The sequence below is a fragment of the Zonotrichia leucophrys genome, chromosome 6 (genome assembly GCF_028769735.1).
Source record: "Zonotrichia leucophrys gambelii isolate GWCS_2022_RI chromosome 6, RI_Zleu_2.0, whole genome shotgun sequence".
Lineage (NCBI taxonomy): Eukaryota > Metazoa > Chordata > Aves > Passeriformes > Passerellidae > Zonotrichia > Zonotrichia leucophrys.
In genome coordinates, this window is record NC_088176.1 from 21,623,212 (window position 1) to 21,643,033 (window position 19,822).

Genomic DNA, 19,822 nt, shown 5'->3' on the forward strand with positions numbered 1-19,822 from the left:
AGGCTGCCTCACATTCATCTAGGATCTGTGCGATCAAGTGACACTGATGATCAGCTGGCTCCAAAGCTGGAGAAGTCCTTTGGTATTTACATTGCACTGGGATGGATTTCAGCTTCATAACAACATGGGGCACAAACTAATGAGCACATTGACTCATATGCCTGAGACTACGTTATAAATTTGTTACAATTGCAGATTAGATCTTACAAAATAGTCCTTCGGGGGCAGACAGCTGTGAGTTTTCATTGCTTTTGAAAATTACATGCAAGTGACGGGTACTTAAGAAATAAGGGAATAAAGCAGACTCTAAAATTACAAAGTTTGAGAAGTTCACCAATAATCCTGTAGGAAACTGGCAGCAGAATTAGGGTTTTTGAGATGTAAGTTTTCAAAGTCTAGGGAAGCACCACAATAAGACAGTCATCTCTCTTCTCCTTTCCTCTGATCCAGGGAGTTTTGTTTTTCCCTTCCTTTACAGTATAATAGTCCCATTTTGTCACTGCAGTCGGTAGCACTCCCTTTTTGTTACACACCATGGGACTTGGATCTATTATTTATCCATGGCAGATAACAATCTAAGCCATGTCTGCACAAGAAAATGTTGAACTGGTTTCAAAAGAACGACTATAAGCCTGATGCACTTAAAACAGTTTGCCACATCTTTAAGTTGTTTTTGTAATTTAGAAAATTCAGCTCGACTGATTGAAGAGATGATAAAGTCAATTTAAGTCACCTGGTTTAGGGAGCTGCACCTGCAACTTTTCCCTCTAGACAAGGTCTTGCCTAGTAAGTAGGAGGATCAATGGCAGATTAATGCAACTGGCAATGTAAGAAGCTGGAAAAACCCCCCAAACTTGCTATTATTTGTGTGGGTTATTTTGTAAACTATTTAGGCAGGGATTTTTTTCTTCATAGATATCTCTAAAATGACAGCTAACACTCTACTAAAATTAATCCTAATAATGTAGATAATGATATGCTAAATTGTTTTCAATATAGTTATTCCAATTTTACGTGAGTGTAGTATTGAACTGAATTTACTCCACTATGACAAATACTGTAGCAGTGGGCCACTTGAGCTGTATGTGTTCATTCTGGTGGGAACCACATGCTTGCAGCTAAAAGAGAGATAAAAAGTAGATATAGAAAGAGGAGAATGTATTGCTTTGTTTAAATTTACAGTTCACATAGTACTTGTTTTTCTTGGCATATGTTGTTTACTATATAATCTAATAGATAAATAAAGGCCCCGATGGTTTGAAGCATGCTGAGTGATGATCTGAACTAGCAAGTATGCCTGGATGGAAAACTCTTAGAGAAACAGAGCTTTTATTCATCAGTGTAGGATCAGCTTATTTACTGTAGCTGAAGGGTTTGATTCTTCTGTCTTACATGATACAAGGAAAATTAGATCATGCAAAGCACTGGAGTGATTTATTCATTGGCCATATTTTGATTTTTATGCATGTTGGCCCATTGACATTTCTAACACAATACATTAAAACAACAGGGAGCAAGAACATTTTTTTCCTCAGCTATTTGTGTTTCCTGTCCAGCAGTCACTGAGGAAGGAGGGATGGCTGTAGGGAAGTTGTAGTGCCACAGCTGTACCAAGAATTTATTCTGTTGATACCAAGAGGTAGAGCAGCAAGTACAGTATGGGTTTCTGCTGTGTTGCTGAATAAACTCAAGAAAGTGGTTTGCAGTGAGGAATACATATTCTCCTGAAACTTATTTCCCCTCACAGCATGTGCCTCCGCTTTCAGCAAGAGTGAGTTATGCTATATTAGCAGAAAGGGGAAAAATGAGCCAGATTTTTAAAGGTGCTTAGGCAGCTGAAGAGGTAGGTAGATGACTAATAGGATTTAGGATCCAAGCTTGGGAAACCTTTAAGTCTTATATAAAATTCTTACAGAAAACCTGTAGCTCCTCTAGTCTGCCTGAGCAGTGATAACCTACTATCATTCCATTATTTTAGTTAGTTAATTCTTGTCCTGGAAAGACTCATTTGACAGGGTTTTCTGATCATTTGCAAGGTATTTCTGGTTTCCACACAAATTGTTCTATGTTCTAGAAACAAAAAAATATTGCTATGAGAATGTGGTCCTTTCCTGGAGATAGCATGTTTTTGGTTTTTATTTTTTTCCTGCAGGTGTTGCTTTACCAGTGACATACATCTCCTTAAAGGTAAGTTATGTTTTATGCCACAAATTAATGAGCTGCCTAGTAGGTGGACAGTCAGTACAGATAATATTCCAAGTAATCTAGCACCTTATAGGAATTGAAATCCAAGGTGTGATCCTTCTGTCAGTGTCACAGATTGGCAATTTCGATCACTTCTTCCCATGGCCTATTCCATCACCGCTACAGCCCAGCACGTGGGGCTGCCCCGGCGCTGGGAAGGGCGGAGAAGCTGGGGGAAGGTCTGGAGCACCAGTTTTATTTACGAGGAGCAGCTGAGGGAACTGGGGTTGTTTAGCCAGAGAAGGCTTGGAGTGAGGGTGGGGGCAGCTTAAGGGAGGGTTTAGGAAGGTGGAGGCCGGTCTCTTCTCTCAGGCAGCTGCCGACAGGATGTACCTCTAGCTGGGCCAGGGGAGATTTAGGTTGGACATAGGAAGAATTTCTTCATAGAAAAAGGGATTAAACATAAGAATGGGCTGCCCAGGGAGGTGGTAGGGTCATCGTCCCGAGAGGTGTTAAGAACAAACTGAACGAGGAAACACTGAACCACTTCATGCCATGGTCTAGCTGGCGTGGTGGTGTTCGGTCCTAGGTTGCACTGGATGGTCTAAGAGGTCTTTTCCAACCGAGCTGATCCTGCGAGGCACGGTAGTCGCTGTGTGCCGCTTTGAGCTCATGTTCCAGGAAGGATGTCGCAGCGGGGCCCGGGGCAGCCGCCGGACAAGGATGACCGTGACCGGGCACGCAGCCCTCGGGCCGCGCCAGCTCCCGCTGCCACCGCCTGGGGCCTGGCTGCGCCCTGGGCCCTGCCGCAGGAGGCGGCGGGAGCTCCGCGCTGCCGCCGCCCCCGGCCCGGCCGCGCTTCCGCCCGCGTCAGCTGACTCTGCCAGGCAGCGGCCCGGCCCGGCACCGAGCCCGCGGAGCCTCCGGCGCGGCCACCCGCAGCATGGCAGGGGCCGTGGTGAGTGGAGCGCAGGTAGGTGTCCGCGGCCCGCAAGGCCGGCCGGCCGCGGCCCCACCTGCCGCGGGCAGCGCGCCCCGGCCGGCGCGTCCCGCCCCCAGCACCGGGAGCGGCTGCTCCCACTCCGCGCCGGCTCCCGCCTCTCTGCCGGTGCCGGTGCCGCTCCCGCTCAGTGGGAGCCGGTTTAGTTTTACAGCCGCGCCGCGCCACGCAGGTATCGCCTCCGTCGCCGCAGCGCTGTCCCGAGGCCGCCGAAGGGAAGGGGCTGAGGAGCGGTGCCGGGGGTGCTCTCCCAGCGCCGGCGGATAACGGCGCTCCGGGCCGGGCAGGGCTGCGCTGCCGGTGCCGCTGACGTGCGGCGGGCGCGCCCCCGGGGCTCCCGCGCAGCGCGCTCCCAGCGGGATGCGCTCCGGCTCCGAACCGCGCTTGCTCTGTCCGGCTGGGGGGCCGCGGGAGCGAGCTGAAGGAGAAGGAGTGAAATTTGCTGTTTGTTGTTCCTCCTGAAACCGCTCATGTTTGTTTCGGTTTGGTTTAGGAGAAGTTGGGAAATTAACACAGCCCGCTGACTTTTACCCAGCGCCTTGTATGGCTACTGAAAAAAATTCTTTGTGAAAGTTGATGACATTAGTGATGAACCTGTGACTAAAGTTAGAACTTTTTTCTTCCCCTAAGGAGGAGGAAGCTTGTCTTATTTTTGAAAATGGTTTGCCTTTAAACCAGGGTGCTGCCCATCTAATTGCTTCTTTAATCTGGTCACTATTTCTGTGTGGAATTCATGTAAATATGTGTGTAATATGAAGGCAATTAATTGGCTGATTTTGAAGCTGCTGCAGGAAATAGTCTCTGTGGTGCACCCTGGCACTGTGTGACCCACTGCCTTCTTCCCTTGAGCATGCCTTGAGCCCTTTAATTTGGCTATGTTCCCAGCATACAATCTTCTAACAGCATAGTGTAAAATGTAATGCTCAGCTGACTGGAAATATTCTCCAGATGTAGCTCCCTTCAATGGGAGAGAATGTGCAGTATTGAGAGCTCATACATGACCTTTTTGGTGACATTCCTTCATAAAGACGTTACTCTATGGGTTATTAAGATTACAGTATCCTTGTAGAATGATCACAGAGACTAAATGGTGATACCCTCTGAAACTAAAGCAGAAGAGAGGTGCAACTGCTATTGATAGTTAAACTTATGTTTTGAATATTTTGTAACAACATGTCTTTTTCATGAATTGCATACAGTGTGTTGAAGAGTTTGCTAGAATATCTCAGGCCTCCATAGCCTATCTGATACTGGCGTTTGTGGGAAACTGAACATTTTGGTGGGGTATTGAGTAGGCCACCAGTAATGACTGACTGCGACCAACCTTCACTATATCTTAGAGAATTAGGTCACAGAAACCTCTACATCCAGTTTTTAATGCTGTGTGATGGTCTGTGACTGGTATAGAAAAACCTAAGGAATCTGCTATTACTGATGTGCTTTGCAGCCAAAGAGCTGGAGTCTTGGGAAAAGGATGCTTGCTCTCATCTCTCAGTGGTGATGTCTCTGGATATGTACTTGGAAGCTCATAGTCATGTTGAGGGTATTTGAAGAGGAAGCAAAACGAAGAATACTGAGTTATGTACATTTTATTGTTTCCTGAGTAAATTATTTTGAAGTGAAACAATGAAAATGAAGAAATATTCTCATTTCTTCTGTCTACTGACATTTCGTTTTATATTAGCATTGTACTATGAGTGTGCTGAAGTGGACTCTGTGGAAGTAAAATGCCTTTACAAGGCCTCAGCATTGAGAGGCCATGATAACAATATGTCATCTGCAAATATGCCTGTGAATAATGTGTTTGCACCAGTTGTGTGAATATATTTACATATTATAACTGTTCAAAGGTTGAACCTTTGAAACATTTTATGTATTTTGTCTCCTGTGTGCTCTAAATGACATTTGTATGAATCCTTTTCTTCAGCTTCTATTCTCGTGGATAGGGCTTTGATGGCCAGGTAAGTTTCTGAAGCAGTGTGTGGCAGGCCAGAGTCCCCTGCTCCTTCTCAGCCACGCCTCCCTGGGTGAAAAGCCAAGTGAGGGTCTGTGCTCTTGCTGTGTTTGTAGCTCCTCAAGACATTCTTGTCCTCCCAGTGTTAATAGGCATCATATTTTAGTTATTTCTGTTTCAACCCGTTATGTTGAACCAAATGCTTAATCCAAAGTGTTAAGCTGTTAATGTGATGTCTTTCAAAGGGTTTGCAAGCATTTGTTTAAAGAAATCTGCAATTCAGTGAAGAATGATGCAGTTCTTTTGTGCATACCTTTGTGTATGTTGTAAAACACGTTGTGATTATCTTAGATGTAAACTGGAGGAAAACCTCAACATGTTTAATTCAATAAATTCTGTAAAGCATTTTCTGTTATATAGAAACGATTAGGATGCCAACTACCCAAAACAGTTCCTTTCCCTTTTGTTCTTATATTTGCTCAAGTTGTGTGTATGTTCTGGTGCCAGAATATATTGCAAGAGCAGGTCTGATTTAACAAGGGGAAGAAGTTGTTAAACTGAGCTTCAAGCTACCTGTTTTCTGCTCATAAAAATTATTTCACTGTTGTCAGCTTTATCTGTTGAAGTTATTGAACAAAATGAATTAAATGGAATGCCATATAGTATTATCAGATGCAATCATTTTTAGAGCGTAGGAGATCAGGATGACTTGCAGAAGTACATACTGTCAGTCTGCTCTGCAGAGGAGTCTCTGTTTTAACAGAAGGTGGAATACTATCAAAACAACTTTGATGGATTTTTTTTGCATATTTTTCATCCAGTGTATTTTACACTAGTGGAATATGGTATTGAAATTGACTTTATAATTAAACAAATGGATAATAACAGTGTTGTATAGATAGTGGTCTAACATAGTGCTTAACTTGCTAGTTGGTCATTAAGGGAAACTAGGATCTCTGCAGCACAAAATCTGAAATGTCAGTATTTTGAACACAGAAAGGATGAGCCAATATAGATGTGTAGAATTCTTGACAATAGTTTTGAAAAGCTTTGTGAGATTTCTTCTGGATTGTGGGAAATCAAACCAATGACTTCTAAAACGGTACAGCAGAAATGATAGAAAAAGTTTAGCTGCTTTACTTTTTGTTCTTCTGGAAATATTGTCACTCACTTCATTCTGACTAAAAACAAATGAAACCAAACAGAATCTGAGTTTTGTGCTACCACTAATTCTTCCTGTGTTTGCTGAAGATGGGTTAGATGGGCTGGTATGAAAAAGAGTACATGTATGTGAAGGTAATGAGAAGCCAGAAATCTTTGAGACTTCTGTGACTGTCTGAAAAGAAGCTGCATGCTTCATTTTCATGGACATGGGCAGCCCTCTTGCTCTGTCCCTAGTGTGCTACTGGGAGTAATAATCTTCTCAAGGAATGGTTAGAATGGATTGACCATACACTGCTGAGGTATTTCTGCACCTGAATTTAGAAAATAACCTTTGTTTGTTGTATGTGAAGGGCCAAACTGGAAGATCCTTTGGATGGCTTCTGGTCCTTCAAACAAATTTCTTCTGGAGCATGCCAGAATGGTAATGTGAAGTAACATTAGATCAAAGTATTAACAGTGAAATAGAAGAAATGTGATACATTTAATTGAAGTATTTTTACTGGAAGGAGACAAAACATGCATAAAGACTATAGATATGATAAATATTAAGTAGATGGTATCAATGGGAAAATGAGTTTGTGTGATAGATTTTATAGCTGTAAAATTTATGTAGTTTAAAGCTGTAATGCCAATTCGTTGCATGTTATCGTTTTATCAATGAGACAAAATCTGGACAGGGACCCAAATCTACTGGTGAAATGTTTCCCTGTTGCTTCTCTTTCTCAGGTGTCCTACATTAGTCAGGACTGTGAAGAAATTCCAGAATTCCTAGGAAGAAAATATGGACACATGGCAAAAAGGCTAGATCTTAGCTTCAACTTGCTAAGGTATGTGGCAGTATATAGTTTTTCAAGGGCAGTGTGGAATTCCACCTCCTGAAATAGACTGGGTTTTTTTTTTTCAAAGTAGAAGAATGTACATTGGGTACATTTAAATGTTGTCAAGTGGATGACACTGTTTTACAGGTAATGTTTGTCTCCTTTTCTCCCACACTTGGAGTACAAATAACCAGGTAAGTCTGGAAAAGTAATATGTGTTAACATAAATTATGCCCATTGAGAAGCTTATGCTTTGTCCTCTACTTAAATTGGAAAATAAACGTCGTTACCTGAAGGAGTAAAAATGGGATCAAAAGTAAATTTTCCTTAACCAAAACACAAGTAAGTATGTGCTTCTCTCCCTTTCTAAAAATTTTATTTATGGATTTCTGGTTATTACTATATATGCTTTATAATGCTCTTTTCCCAGATGATGTGTTTTGTTCTATAATTTTATTTTTGTGCATCTGTGTAGTTAAGTGCTAAAGCTAGGCACAGTTCGAATTTGTAATTCCTTTTAAGTATTTTAATATATGGATTGGTTTAGGATTCTGTAGTATTGCTGTGAGCTACTACAGCATCCCATTTCATTTAATCCTTATAAGAGAGCCTGCTGAGGTGCAGCAGAGTATATTTCAGGCTGAAAAATGTGGGTAAGTATGGAGGAAGAATTTGAGTGCAGTTGTCTGCTTAATAAAAAAATAGGTTTGTGGAGGTAGGGTTGGACTCAACTAATTTTCCTTTTATTTTACTGGGGGCAAGCTTGTCTGCTTGTGAAGAGTAATACAGAAAGTTGTGTGCTGATGCCTTGTTTTCCTAGAAGAAACAACCATTGATTTTTACCTTACTTAACGCTCATAAATGTTCTTCTGAGCCTTTGTTAACTCTGAAAGACTGAATCATACATGTAAGAGGTAGCTGAGCAAAGGAGACACTAAATCTGTGGATTGTTGCTGTCTTATACTGTGACTCTGTATCGTTGGATATTGTAATCAGAAAAGAGAATTTTGCTGGGGGATGGGATCAAAGGGTAATTTTTTTTTTTTATTTTGTCCTGAAGATAATTCAAGGGTCTGTATGTATATTAAGATTTAGCATGTTGACAAGACTGCTCCTTCTTTATGTTTCTGGGAAAAAAGGTGTTTGTCTCTTTCAGTTAATGCATGATTTGAACAGCAATTCTCTGATTTTGTTTCATCTCATAAAGTAAAATAATAACACTAAATTTGGGTGTAAAGTACCACTTTAAAGCCCTGATCATATTTTCATAGAGAGCACAATTGGTGATGTATTTCTGAAATTTGTGTTTTCTTTCCTTCTTTTCTTCTCTTCTCAAAAACACTTAGCTTGTTTTTCAGAAGGGATATAATTTGGTTTTATTGAGGTTTGTGGAAGAACAATCAGCTTGTGATGTAGGAGAAGTTGTAGTTGTAAATCTATAAAAGTATTTTAAGACCGGAAATCAGATTTGGGAAAGGGGAGAAGTGGATTTTTTTTTTTTTTTCATTTGGGAAGGTAATACTAAATGGTATGAGAGCAGTAAGGATTTCTCATTTTGAGTAGTGCTTAGGTTTATTAAGCGTGTGGAAACTAAGAGTGAAGTATTTATGGTACAGTAGCTGTGAAGTATTTATGGTGCAGTAGCTGTTCACACTGGTCTGCATTTATATATTAGCCCTCTACCTACATATTATTGAGAAAGTCAGAAAAGATACAGAATAAATGCCATAACCTTAAATGAATGTGAATATAGAGTAATGTCTTGGGCAGTTGTTGAAGCAAGTGTAAGCAGTGACCTCTTCTTTAAACAGGTGTTATTACTTAAAAATCTAACAATGTTGTAGTATAGTGACGAGTTTTTTGATTTTTAGCAGTAAATGCTTAATTTGAAGAGTTTAGCCTGTTGTTTTCAGTGGGGAAACAATCCCTACAATTAATGTTGATTTAGAAAGGAGTTTGATTTTTTTAATATAACTTACTGTCTCCTGTTGTCCCTTGGTAAAGGTGTGAGTTGAATGAAGAAGACCAAGGGTGACCAAATATAGGAAAAGATGAAGAGAATGCTGTGTTTTGCTAGCACTGTAGTTATTTGCAGTAAAGATGTTAGCTTTCATTATAATTTGATTTATTATTGGATGAGGGTTTGTGTGTTTTTTTGAAAAGAAAAAAGAAAACCAAATGTTCTTACATGTGATGGTTTTGTTACAAAGATTTCCCTGGTTATTTTCTTTTTGCCTGGGGTGTGTCCATATAACAGAGGAGGGGAGGGTTGTCAATAGTTCTTTTAAACTGGCAGTTTAATACAGAGGAAAGTGTACATTTTTCACTGTTTTTTTTTTCTGACTTCAGAGTTCTTCCCAGGCTAGAGCCCCTTCCTCTTTTTTAAAATTTAGGGGCTGTGTAGATGTTTAATTATCTTTGCATCAGATGTGGTATATCTAATATCAACACTTGATACATAATCACAAACAGTTGCTTTTGTGTTGTTCTTGTTTGCCTTTTTCCAAGAGCTAGTGTCTCTCCTCAAAGTGACTGCTACCAGTTGCAGTGGTTACACATCTCCCCTTTTCCCTGGGAGGGAAAGGAAAGAAAGAGGTGAAAGGTACAAGGGAACTTAAATGGGAATTTTGGGAAAGAGGAGGAGTAACAGCAATTTGCTGTGTGTGAGGCAAAGAGAAAAATGTGTGTGTACTTAATGGGCAGGATGTGGTGCCACTGGATTGCCTCCTGCTTATGTCTCTGGCTGGTGGAAATCCTTCAATCCCAGACAACTGTAGTCCACTTGTGACTTATTTCTTTTCATGCTGTTTTCATTGCATTGATTTTGTTTGAATACTTTCTAATATCTTTTGTTTCCTTTTGGGGCCGAGAGAGGGTTGTGAAGAAGATGGAGCCAAAATCTTGTCAAATGCACAGCAAAAGAACAAGAGGCAGTTGTCACAGCTGCAGCAAGGGAATTTCCAGCCACCTCCGGGAAGGTGGAGTGGAAGAGGTGCCTAGAGAGGCTCTGGAATGTCCACCCTGGGTGGTATTTAAAATGCGACTGGACATAACTCCAAGCAACCTGATCTAAATTTTGAAATCCCCCTTTTCTGAGCAGGGAATTGGAGTAGATGATCTCTAGATGCGCCTTCCAACCTAAATTATGATGTGATTGTGCAGCTTTATTGGTGTGGTACAGCCTGAGTTGTAGCAGCTCTTTTGATTTCATAGTGGATTTCATCTATTCTAGAAATGAACTATTTACACTGTGTATTTTCAATAAGGCATGTTTCAGCAGCAGAGATATTTTGCTTTGGATATCTGCTCCTGAACTTCTCATGGCAACTGTATTTGATAGCCTTCCCTAGTAACAGGGTCCTTTCATAATAGGTGGAAAACATTTCCCAGTTCTCATTTTGTGATGGCACAGAGCATGGGAAGAGGAGACACTGATGTGTGAGGGTTAGTGTTACCTGAAGACTTTGTAAAGGATTTCAAGGTGGAACGAAAAACTATTTTTGATCATGGAAAATTGAAGATTTCACTAAAACAAGAACAAGGTAAGTAGTAATCACTGGTGAAGGAAGGAAAGTAAGTGTGTAAGAAGGATGTAGTAGAGGTAGGGGGTAGAGATTTGGATGAAATACCAAGATTTTAGTTTAGATGCATCTTGCTATCTTGTGGGAAGAAAAAAAAAAACAAACAACCCACAGCTTATTCAAAGCTTTTTTTCACTTGTCCTAGATGAATGTGTTCAAATTTTTTCCTTTCACATTGAAGGCTAAATGCACTCCAGTGCTTGAATAACAGATGTCAGTGGTTTTGTACAAACAGGTGCCATGCTTTTATAAATAACATCTATAGTTCAATTCACTGAGAAGTCCATCTTGTGATTTTGTCCTCAGTAGTTTTAAACATGTGAGTTGTTTTCCTTTTTCTTAGAGAGACTTCTTCTCGGTCTAAGCTATGAGGTGAAAGGGATAGTGAATCTTTAATCTTGGCCAATGAGGAAGGATTAATCCAATAATTGTGCTCATGGAGATACAAATATCTCTTCCTTCTCTCTAGGGTGCAGATTATTTCTGCTAGGAGCCTGAATAATTTGCACAGTATGTGCTTGTGCATAATTTCCACTGTGTGATGAAGAAGGTGCATGAATGAAAACATTCCCTTGAACTTCAGTCCTAGTCTGGAATGTTCCTCCATGACTTTTGTGAAGCTGAGGCTTTGTAATATCTTCTCTGTGGACTAGGTATTGTTCTTTCTCTCTTCTGCCTCCTGTTTTTTAGCCTGGGGGAATATGCAAGTGGCAGCCTGAAAATGGACTTCAGTTTTCACAGGGCATGTTCCTCTTTGTAAGTTGAGCATGTGAAAGAAAGGCTTTTTTTTTTTTTTTTAACCACCTTCCCGGTCTGTGCAGCAATAAGACATGCAGAACAGGAAGATGAACAACAAAAGAGAGATGGAAATAAAAGCCAGAATTCAAAACAAAGCATGACATATTTTTAAAGCCTTTAGACTCATCTTTATAGCACTTTAAAATGTTGAAGGAAATGCACTATTGTTAAAACTTTTTGATGGTTTTATTTATAAGGTAGAAAAATATTTTCCCCATAATTGGGTAACTCTTAATCGTAGCAATTGCATATTTATCAGTATGAGGGGCTGTTATTAATGTAGCTGTCATGCACAAACACATTTCTGCATTAAATCCATTTAGTATGTGCATTATTCGGTCTAGAATGTCACCAGGACATCAAAGCCCCCTTAGGCATAAGAGCACAGTGCCCTGCTGTGGCTGCAGAAAGGGCTTGATCAATAAATGTAACATGTTAATGCAGAGCAAATAGAATAAAAGATTTCTTTGACAAGACATGAAAAATCACCTTGTGGCAGCTGGCATGGTGATGCCATTTCAGCGGAGACACTAGCAAAGTTGATCTGACAAGTAAAGAGGAGAGATGATGGTTATAAGGTGCTTTTGTTTCAAACTTCTTTCTTGACCTGTCAGGTTTTGAAGGAGCCTGAATGGCCCTTTTTTGTCATGTGAAAATTGTAGTCTTAGGCAGTTATGAAGCAGTTATCTCTTCTCAAATTGTGAATGCTGCTGTTTAATTGATTCACTTAGCATTTGAAACTGTCACGCATTAATAATTGCTAAATCCTGTAGATACTGCTCCAGTGTGTCATGCTTAAATGTGTAGTTATCAGAAAATTAATATCCTTAATGAACTGATGCTTTCAAACTAGCATTGCATGAAATCTCTTTTGCCCTTTCATTTGCTGAAGGTATATCAGCCAGTTTTCAGAGAAACCCCTCCCGACAGTTGTGTGGTTTTATTTATTTTTTTTTTTGATGCCCAACAAATGCCAGCTTTGCTTTGGGTACATAGTGTGCTCAATGACAATAAATATAGTAATTATGCTGGAGTTGGTAATTAACATAATTATAGTCAATTACGACAAATACAGTGCAGAGCTAAATGAATGAGGGTGAGAAATTAGCAAGCTAATTGATTTACCTTACGTACTGCTTTTTCCTGCAACTAACAGTTGCAGATTTTCTGCAGGAAAGAGTGTTTACAAATAGCTGATTGTGTTTTGAAATGATTCTGTCTTGTGGCTCTCACGGCTGCTTCCCCTACACTGAGGTGAAGAGGGTTGAAATTTGGGGTAGTGGTTACAAGGAGAAAGGAGCTGCTTGGTCCTCACTGAATGCTTTGGAGGAAGATGTATGTACTTACTTACTTTAATTTTAGATGCTTCTTCCAGTATTGAAAGGAGAAAAGCCTATGTGATCCTTTAGAAAGGATATTGCTTGAGAAATTTTGGGCATATATTTTAATCCCCTTAGATGTTGCCTGAATAATCTAAGAAACATTTATCTGTCTATTGATGTCAGAGATCTGCAGAGCACTGGATCGCTGGGGGAAGAATTGTTCACGGAATCTAAGTGTGTTGAAACAGTATGCCCTTGTTCAGCCATCAGTTTCAATAATTTAAACCACTGGACCAGTAGGGATGCATAATATCATAACATTTGTGCACATTATAATTGCCTGTTTTGTTTCAAGATGATTTATAGTATCTTGTCTGAAATAAGTGTATTGGAGCTATGGAGTTAATCTGTTTCACTCTCCTTGTTTTTTTCTTTTCTTTCAAGCATGACGACAGTTTACTATGTGAAAAGAGAATGTATATGTTTTAAAAAATCTTATTGAAGATTTTGTATTGCTCTTTTAAGAAAAATGTTAAGTAGTAGTTGAGATTTCTTTCTTTAAGAAAACAATAATTTACATATGTTTGTAAATTTTATTCTGGTTATTGTTTATGGTTTGAAGGTAAATGGAATTGTATACAGAGACTTCAGCAAAAAGATAATGTTTTCCGTGGCTAAGAAATCTGAAATTTATAAATTCTTGGTAATTTTTCTTCTACTATTGCAGTAAATGTATCAAGTTCAAATTAGTAGGTGTGTAGTTTGAGGTGGATACTCAAAGTTTACCCTTAAAGGGATGTCCTACAATAAGCACAATATACTCTTTTTTAAATAATGTTGAAACGTTATGGGTGTTTAAAAATACTTGTACAGTAACACTGCTAAGAATGGTCAGTCTTTAGAAACAATTCAGCTCCTAGAATAATTTTGCTGAATTAAATATTTATACATGAGGAATCACTGCAATTATTTACAGATATAATAATCTTTCTGTTGAAGTCTTACATATTTATTAATCACTGTGGACTACCTTTTGTGTAATTATCTTTCTACTGAAAGAACTTGTTGTATTAGATGGACTGAAGACACGTATGTTGATGGCTTATTTCTACGTGGGTAATGCCTAGGGAGTTGCGTAAGAGAAAGTTTTATAGATGTATAACTATTGGAAAACTAGAAGGAGAGCATTACCAATAACAAAAACAATTACTAACTTCAGCTATGAACTCTGCTGTGGGCAGTTAATGGACATCAAACCTAAATCTACTCCTTGCTCTCTTCTTCCCTTCCTTTTCCCTCCCACCACGCCATCCCTTTTTAAAAAGTGGCATTTCAACAGGAACCAGGTGTAATTTAGCTTTTTTCCCCCACCTTAAATCTTTGGAAATACTAAAACTGTTAAGATACACCTTTTCTCGCATGCAGCAGCCATGCCTGTGTTCTGTTGCTTTGTCAACTTTAAATGTGATTATAGAATATTTGCCACTACAAAGCATTATCTGTATGTTTTTCTGACTTGTATATTTTCCTGCTGTGTCTTAATTCTGGTCATTGGTTTATTGTTGATATGAAGGGGACCATTCAATGACTGTTGTTAAAAATACCAAATCAATGGGTTATAGTATGCACTTAAATATCAAACTGATTTCAGCATACTATACCATGGATGTAAGCTGTACTTTTTAATGGAAAAGTTATTTTTCCAAACTCAGTAATATGTTAATAATAGGTACTAGAAATTGTTGTATTTCAGTAAGGGTGGATGTTATCTTCTTCAGTCCCAGCAGCCTCTCTTTTTGGCTATTGATCCTTGCTTGACTTTTTATGGCCCCATAGTCACTAACAGACTGTGAAAACACTGTTGTATATATATACCTCTGACCCCCCGTGCTGGCCATCATCCATTGATTTACAGTACCTGACAGATCAGAACACAGGATTGTTTTCTGTTCTGCTTTCCTCAGGAAGGCTTAACATTGTGGAAGGAGTTGTCTTCAGGGTGAATCACATGGTAGAATTGGGCAAAAACTTTTTACCTGTACCGTTGGCTTAGGGGATGGTGTATGTTCATATTGTGTACCTGAGAATTCTTGAGTGGATTACTAGAATTTGAAATCTGGTAAAAAAATTAAACGGCATTAAGTAAAATAAGTTTGTGAGCTTTGATTGTTACATCCTTAATTATAGCTGGTGAATATTGTATGCTGGTTGGTGAAAGTTCTGTTTTTGGGGAAATCCATGTCAAAAGGTCTGTTGCAATTATGAATCAAGATGAAATCTGTACTTCTGAACGAAGATGAGTGACAAACTGGGACTTGAACAGATAGAGGGTTTCATATTAAACATCCATTGACTCAAGGCTGTTGGTAAATCCTTTTGACTGAGGCAGAGCATTTCCCAGTGAACTGGTGTTTGCATCACATAATTCTCTTCATGTTTCAGTGTGTAGGGAGTGAACTGCTTTTTTTTGGTCAGAGATTGAAGTTGGATTTTGAAGTGATGTTGGATGCTAAATCTACACAACCTGCAGTTATTTTTTGGGTACCCAGAGCACTTAATTCACTGGCATAGTCAATCCAACTCCTCTTGTGAAAACCAGTCTTAAACTAAAATCAGTTTTTGTGTTGAATTCTCTTCTGAACATTTGGAATCTATGTTAGATTGAGAGAATATCAGTTAATTAATGGAAGAATATCACAGTCTATGGAAAGTATTGGCATTTGGAAGAGAAATAGTTTGATGTACTTGTTTTAGTTTTCAAAGAATGGTAGTAGATTGAAAATAATATCTTGGTGACTGCTCTTGCGTAGTCCGTGATTATCTGGATTTTAAGACTGAGAAGTACTTTTTTTCCAGAACATTGGGGGTTAAAGAAAAGGGCATGATAAAGAGCATTTGTTAAGTACAGTAATCAGATGGATCATTATTACTTTCTGACTTCCTTAATCTCTCTCACTCTAAAACAGTATTTCCTCATCATTGCTGTTGTGAAACAAGAGCGAAGGACTGCAGAAATAACTGTTGTCTGAGGACAAGGAGCTTGGCTGAAGGGAAGAACCTGCTGAAGGGAATTAACCCTGGAATTATTGTCTCTATCTTTTCCTCTCTAGTTGAAAGGTATCTTCTTCTCACCTTAATGCAATAGAAAAGATTCTCAGCATATAGTTGCAGGTGTGAAGAACTGACTAGCTTTGCTGATTCCAATCACTAAGGAGGGCCTCAGTCCTCCAGTGTTCAACTAACATGCTGGTGGTCATGGTACAAAAAGCTACTTGGCATTTGGCAGGAAAATACTTATGGAGCTTTTGCTTATGCATCACTTGTTTGCTTATATGGTCTTGCATGGTTTGTGTCATTTTTGAGATCTTGCATTTTACATAAATCATCTTTACATAAATTATCCTGGAGATGATTTTTCAGATGAAAAAGACCATCCCCAAACTCTTCTCTCGTGCAAGCGTGAAGAGTGAGGAGCGTGGAAGTGCAAACGGGCCATGTATTTTTCTCAGGCTCAGGATTCTGCATGTCAAACCAGACATGCTATACAATAATTACACTGTCTTTAGGGTCATGGTTAATGCAGTGTTATAGCTCAGTTGCAGGCTTTACCCATGAACTGATGCTTGCAATTATGTGACATTTTATATTTTTTATTTATATTTTTTTGTTTCTTCTGGTCTTCCCTTTTGATGATGCTTACCTGAGCGAGTTGCTCACTGGTAGAGCAGGAAGATTATTTTCTTTTTTAATACTTTATTCTGCCTTTTTAATTTAATTTGCCTGCTGAGTTTACAACTGGAAGTGGTGAATGTTGTTTATGTAATACAGCCATTAGCATTGCTCATGTTTGTAGAAAACATTGCTAAGGTGAGAGACAACAGTGGTAGAAATAAGTTTTAAAAGAACACAAGTAAGAGTTCTAATGTTAGGAGGTAGTTTAATTGGTCCAAAAGTCAGGGAGGTTGATAGACTCTTTCAGATTGGGCCCATAGTTCTCTTCAGGTGCTTAAGTGTCTGCTGTTTTTCCTGTGCAGTTGCTATATGAGCTGTATTGGCAGATAGTAATAATTGGATGTGTGCACAAGGCCAGCTCATTTTTTTCATAGAAAGCATAGTGTGTGTTGGCTGCTGCTGACAGCTTACTGGCATTTAATGCACACACAGAGACATGCACACACAGAGACTTGCACACCCCTGCACAAAAAAATAACATAAATAAAGATCTTTAAGATGTATGCATATTTCCTTTATATATAAGTGTGGTGTATTTATTATATGTATATCAGTTATATTTTTAATCTATATAATCTATATAAACCTGAGGGTGATGCTCAATTATTTTTCTACTTTGATTCAGGACTTGTGGTAGGACTTCATCAATGATAACCTTTTCACTTATAACCTTGAAGGAAGGAACACATTACTTAGAGGTTCCTTGCAAAAAGCATTCAGTCTCTTGAGCATAAAATCTCTTAAAGTGCAAGGAAATGCAATGGAGTTGTCCTTGAACCATTTGAGATTTGTAAGGTCCAAGACTTGCTGAAGTGCAATGACTCCTCAAGGCCATGTGGCCACAAAAGCACTGGATGAGGATGCTGTATTTTAGACTCTCAGGACTTCCAAGACATTTTAGTTGAAGAGATAAGAAAAACTTATCATAGTTGACCTAGTTACTTAAGTGATAAAGTGTAGTGATTATTCTAAAGCACTTAAAGGCTGAAGGAAAAATGTTCTAGACAGGCCAAGGATTAACAGGATATTGAATATTCTTAAAGCTCTGCTTCCAGCATAGTTATGTTAAGATAATTTGACAGTCCAGTGTGTGAATGTTCAAATCACAGCTGCTCAAGGATCTGAACACTTTCTACCTATTATCTTGTATTTAATACATTCTCTATCTTGGACAGTGAAGTGCTTTGGAATAATAGCACAGAAACAGTCATATGTGAAGGTGATTATATTGGAATTGCTGTGGCAAAAATGGTCAAGTACTATGTTTTCTAGGAATGGGAACTGAGCCACCTAAGTGAGAGGCTGTGTATGTGTCCAGTTTACTTTCTTCCCTCACTCTGTGCTGCCTTTTCTCCCCACTGCCCTCCTCTCCTTAGATCAGCAGAAGGCTGCAGAAGGTGCTGCTGAGCGATTTGGGTGCAGGTGCAATGTGAGGCTCCTGAGTTCTTGCCGGTGGTCTCTCTCTTTTGTTCCCTGTGTTGCTCATAATGGAGCCAGCTGTTAGCTCTGTTCACGTGCAGTATTGGTTCTAGTTCTGCCAGGTGCACAATTAGTAAATTGTCTGCCAGTCTAAGTGGGGAATGTCACAGGGCAGTTCAGTTTCTTGCACTGTCAATTCTTTGGCTTCCTTTAAATAAGTCATATCAAATAGTCTGTTACTACCACTAATAAAAAGGCTTTTGAAATTTGGATGTACCTCTAATGAGACTCTATCTCAACCCATTTAATGTTGGCCACTTCTCTGGGACTGAATTATAGACTCTGCAACCAGAGGTGGTTTGAAACAAGAGGTTCACCTGCATTTAAATGATTGAGCCGAAGAGAAGTTGTTTCTAAAATTAAGGAGACTAATGCATTACTGTAGATTTCGTCTCACTTCCTGGTAATTGGTCAATGGAGGAGGAAATAACAAATGTCTTCATTGAGCTAGAGGTGAATGGGCATGTGTTTCTTTTTGTGTTTTAGTATAGCATATGAAAGTCTAGGTTGCTGTAGTCCTAGTATTTTAAAACCTAGTGGAATGGTGAAGTCAGCTTTAAGGTAATCTTGTTTTCTTTCTTGTTTCCTCCTGTTTTCTTTCTGAGTGGGACCATAAATGCACTGGAAGCATTTAAGATTAGTGTGGGTAGAAATAGTAGTATAATAATTCTATAATATGGGTTGAATAAATAATTCCTGTATTGTAGCAGATGCACCTTAGTAGTTAGAATAGCATCAGAAATGGTCAATAAGTTTCATTCTATACACAGAAGATCAAATGTTTCAGGTTGTCTACCTTATATTCAATGCTCTGTGATATCATAATCTAAATTGGATTTTCTGTATGATTCCCTGACTGTGTAATTCCATACAATTCTCATTCTTAGGGGGAAAACAAAACTAGGGAAAAAGACTTCTGGACCCAAGTGAGTGGAGTGAAACCTTATTCACACCTGTCTTTTTCCTAGTAAAAAACCACAAGAAAGTCTGCAAAAAGGATAAAGGTTTCTCTGTAAGTTCCTAATACCAAATATCTGAACTTAACCTCTGTGTCAAGAAATTTGCTCAATTAAAATATATTCTTCTGCTTTTTAAACCACTTGCAGAAAATAATACATATTTCCTTTGACTAGATTTTGTGTGCTGAACACAAATGAGATTCTTGTTGTTCAAATCTATCTCATTGACTGGAAATAACCTTATTCATATTATAGAGTGCATTCACATCAATGCATATTATGTAGAAAGCTAGGTATTACTTAGAGACTTGCACAGGACGGGCATTTCTCTGCAAAATTTTAAAATCTGTCCTTGTCTTTTGCTACAGAGCACTTTATGTATATATGTATTTATTTCATTAATTAATTATTTATGTTAAGGCCCTCATCTCTTAAAGTGAGCATTGGAATAGAAGGCAAATTGCTGTTGAAATTCCCTCTCTGGTGATTTCAGCTAATTCAACCACAACTAGTGTATCAAAAAAAGTAAACAATTCTCCCCCTCTCCACCCCATAGACACTAACAAGGAAACCATCTTTGACCCTATGTAAAGCTTTATCATGTAAAGCTTTGCATGATAGACTCTTTTCAGATTCTGGTGTGAGCCATGCTAAGGCTCCATGTGCAAACTTGACAGTGCCTGTCTGTGCTTGACATTATAACTTTAGGATTTTATGTTATTTAAATTTACTAAAGTGTACCCTGTATCAAACTGCAGGTGCTGCTACACTTCTATTACAGCACAGTAACACTTGCCTCGTAAAAACTCTGAGGCTTGTGAAAGAGTTAAG

General features: G+C 39.0%; 1 protein-coding gene across 12 annotated transcripts in view; it reads left to right on the plus strand.

Annotated features, from left to right (window-relative positions):
• Nucleotides 1–774: 774 nt before the first annotated feature.
• The window catches only part of LRMDA (leucine rich melanocyte differentiation associated), a 606,751-nt gene continuing 587,703 nt past the window's right edge, over nucleotides 775–19,822 (plus strand). For 8 of the 12 annotated variants that reach the window (XM_064716263.1, XM_064716271.1, XM_064716272.1 and 5 more), the window contains exons 1-2: nucleotides 6,657–6,723; nucleotides 7,029–7,129. In XM_064716263.1, the coding sequence (XP_064572333.1) occupies nucleotides 6,676–6,723; nucleotides 7,029–7,129 (149 nt within the window). In that variant the 5' untranslated portion in view covers nucleotides 6,657–6,675. Of the gene's footprint in view, nucleotides 787–814; nucleotides 828–2,152; nucleotides 2,188–3,027; nucleotides 3,158–6,656; nucleotides 6,724–7,028; nucleotides 7,130–19,822 lie in introns of those variants that run through there. The other 4 variants (XM_064716264.1, XM_064716276.1, XM_064716266.1 and 1 more) reach the window with 3 other exon arrangements.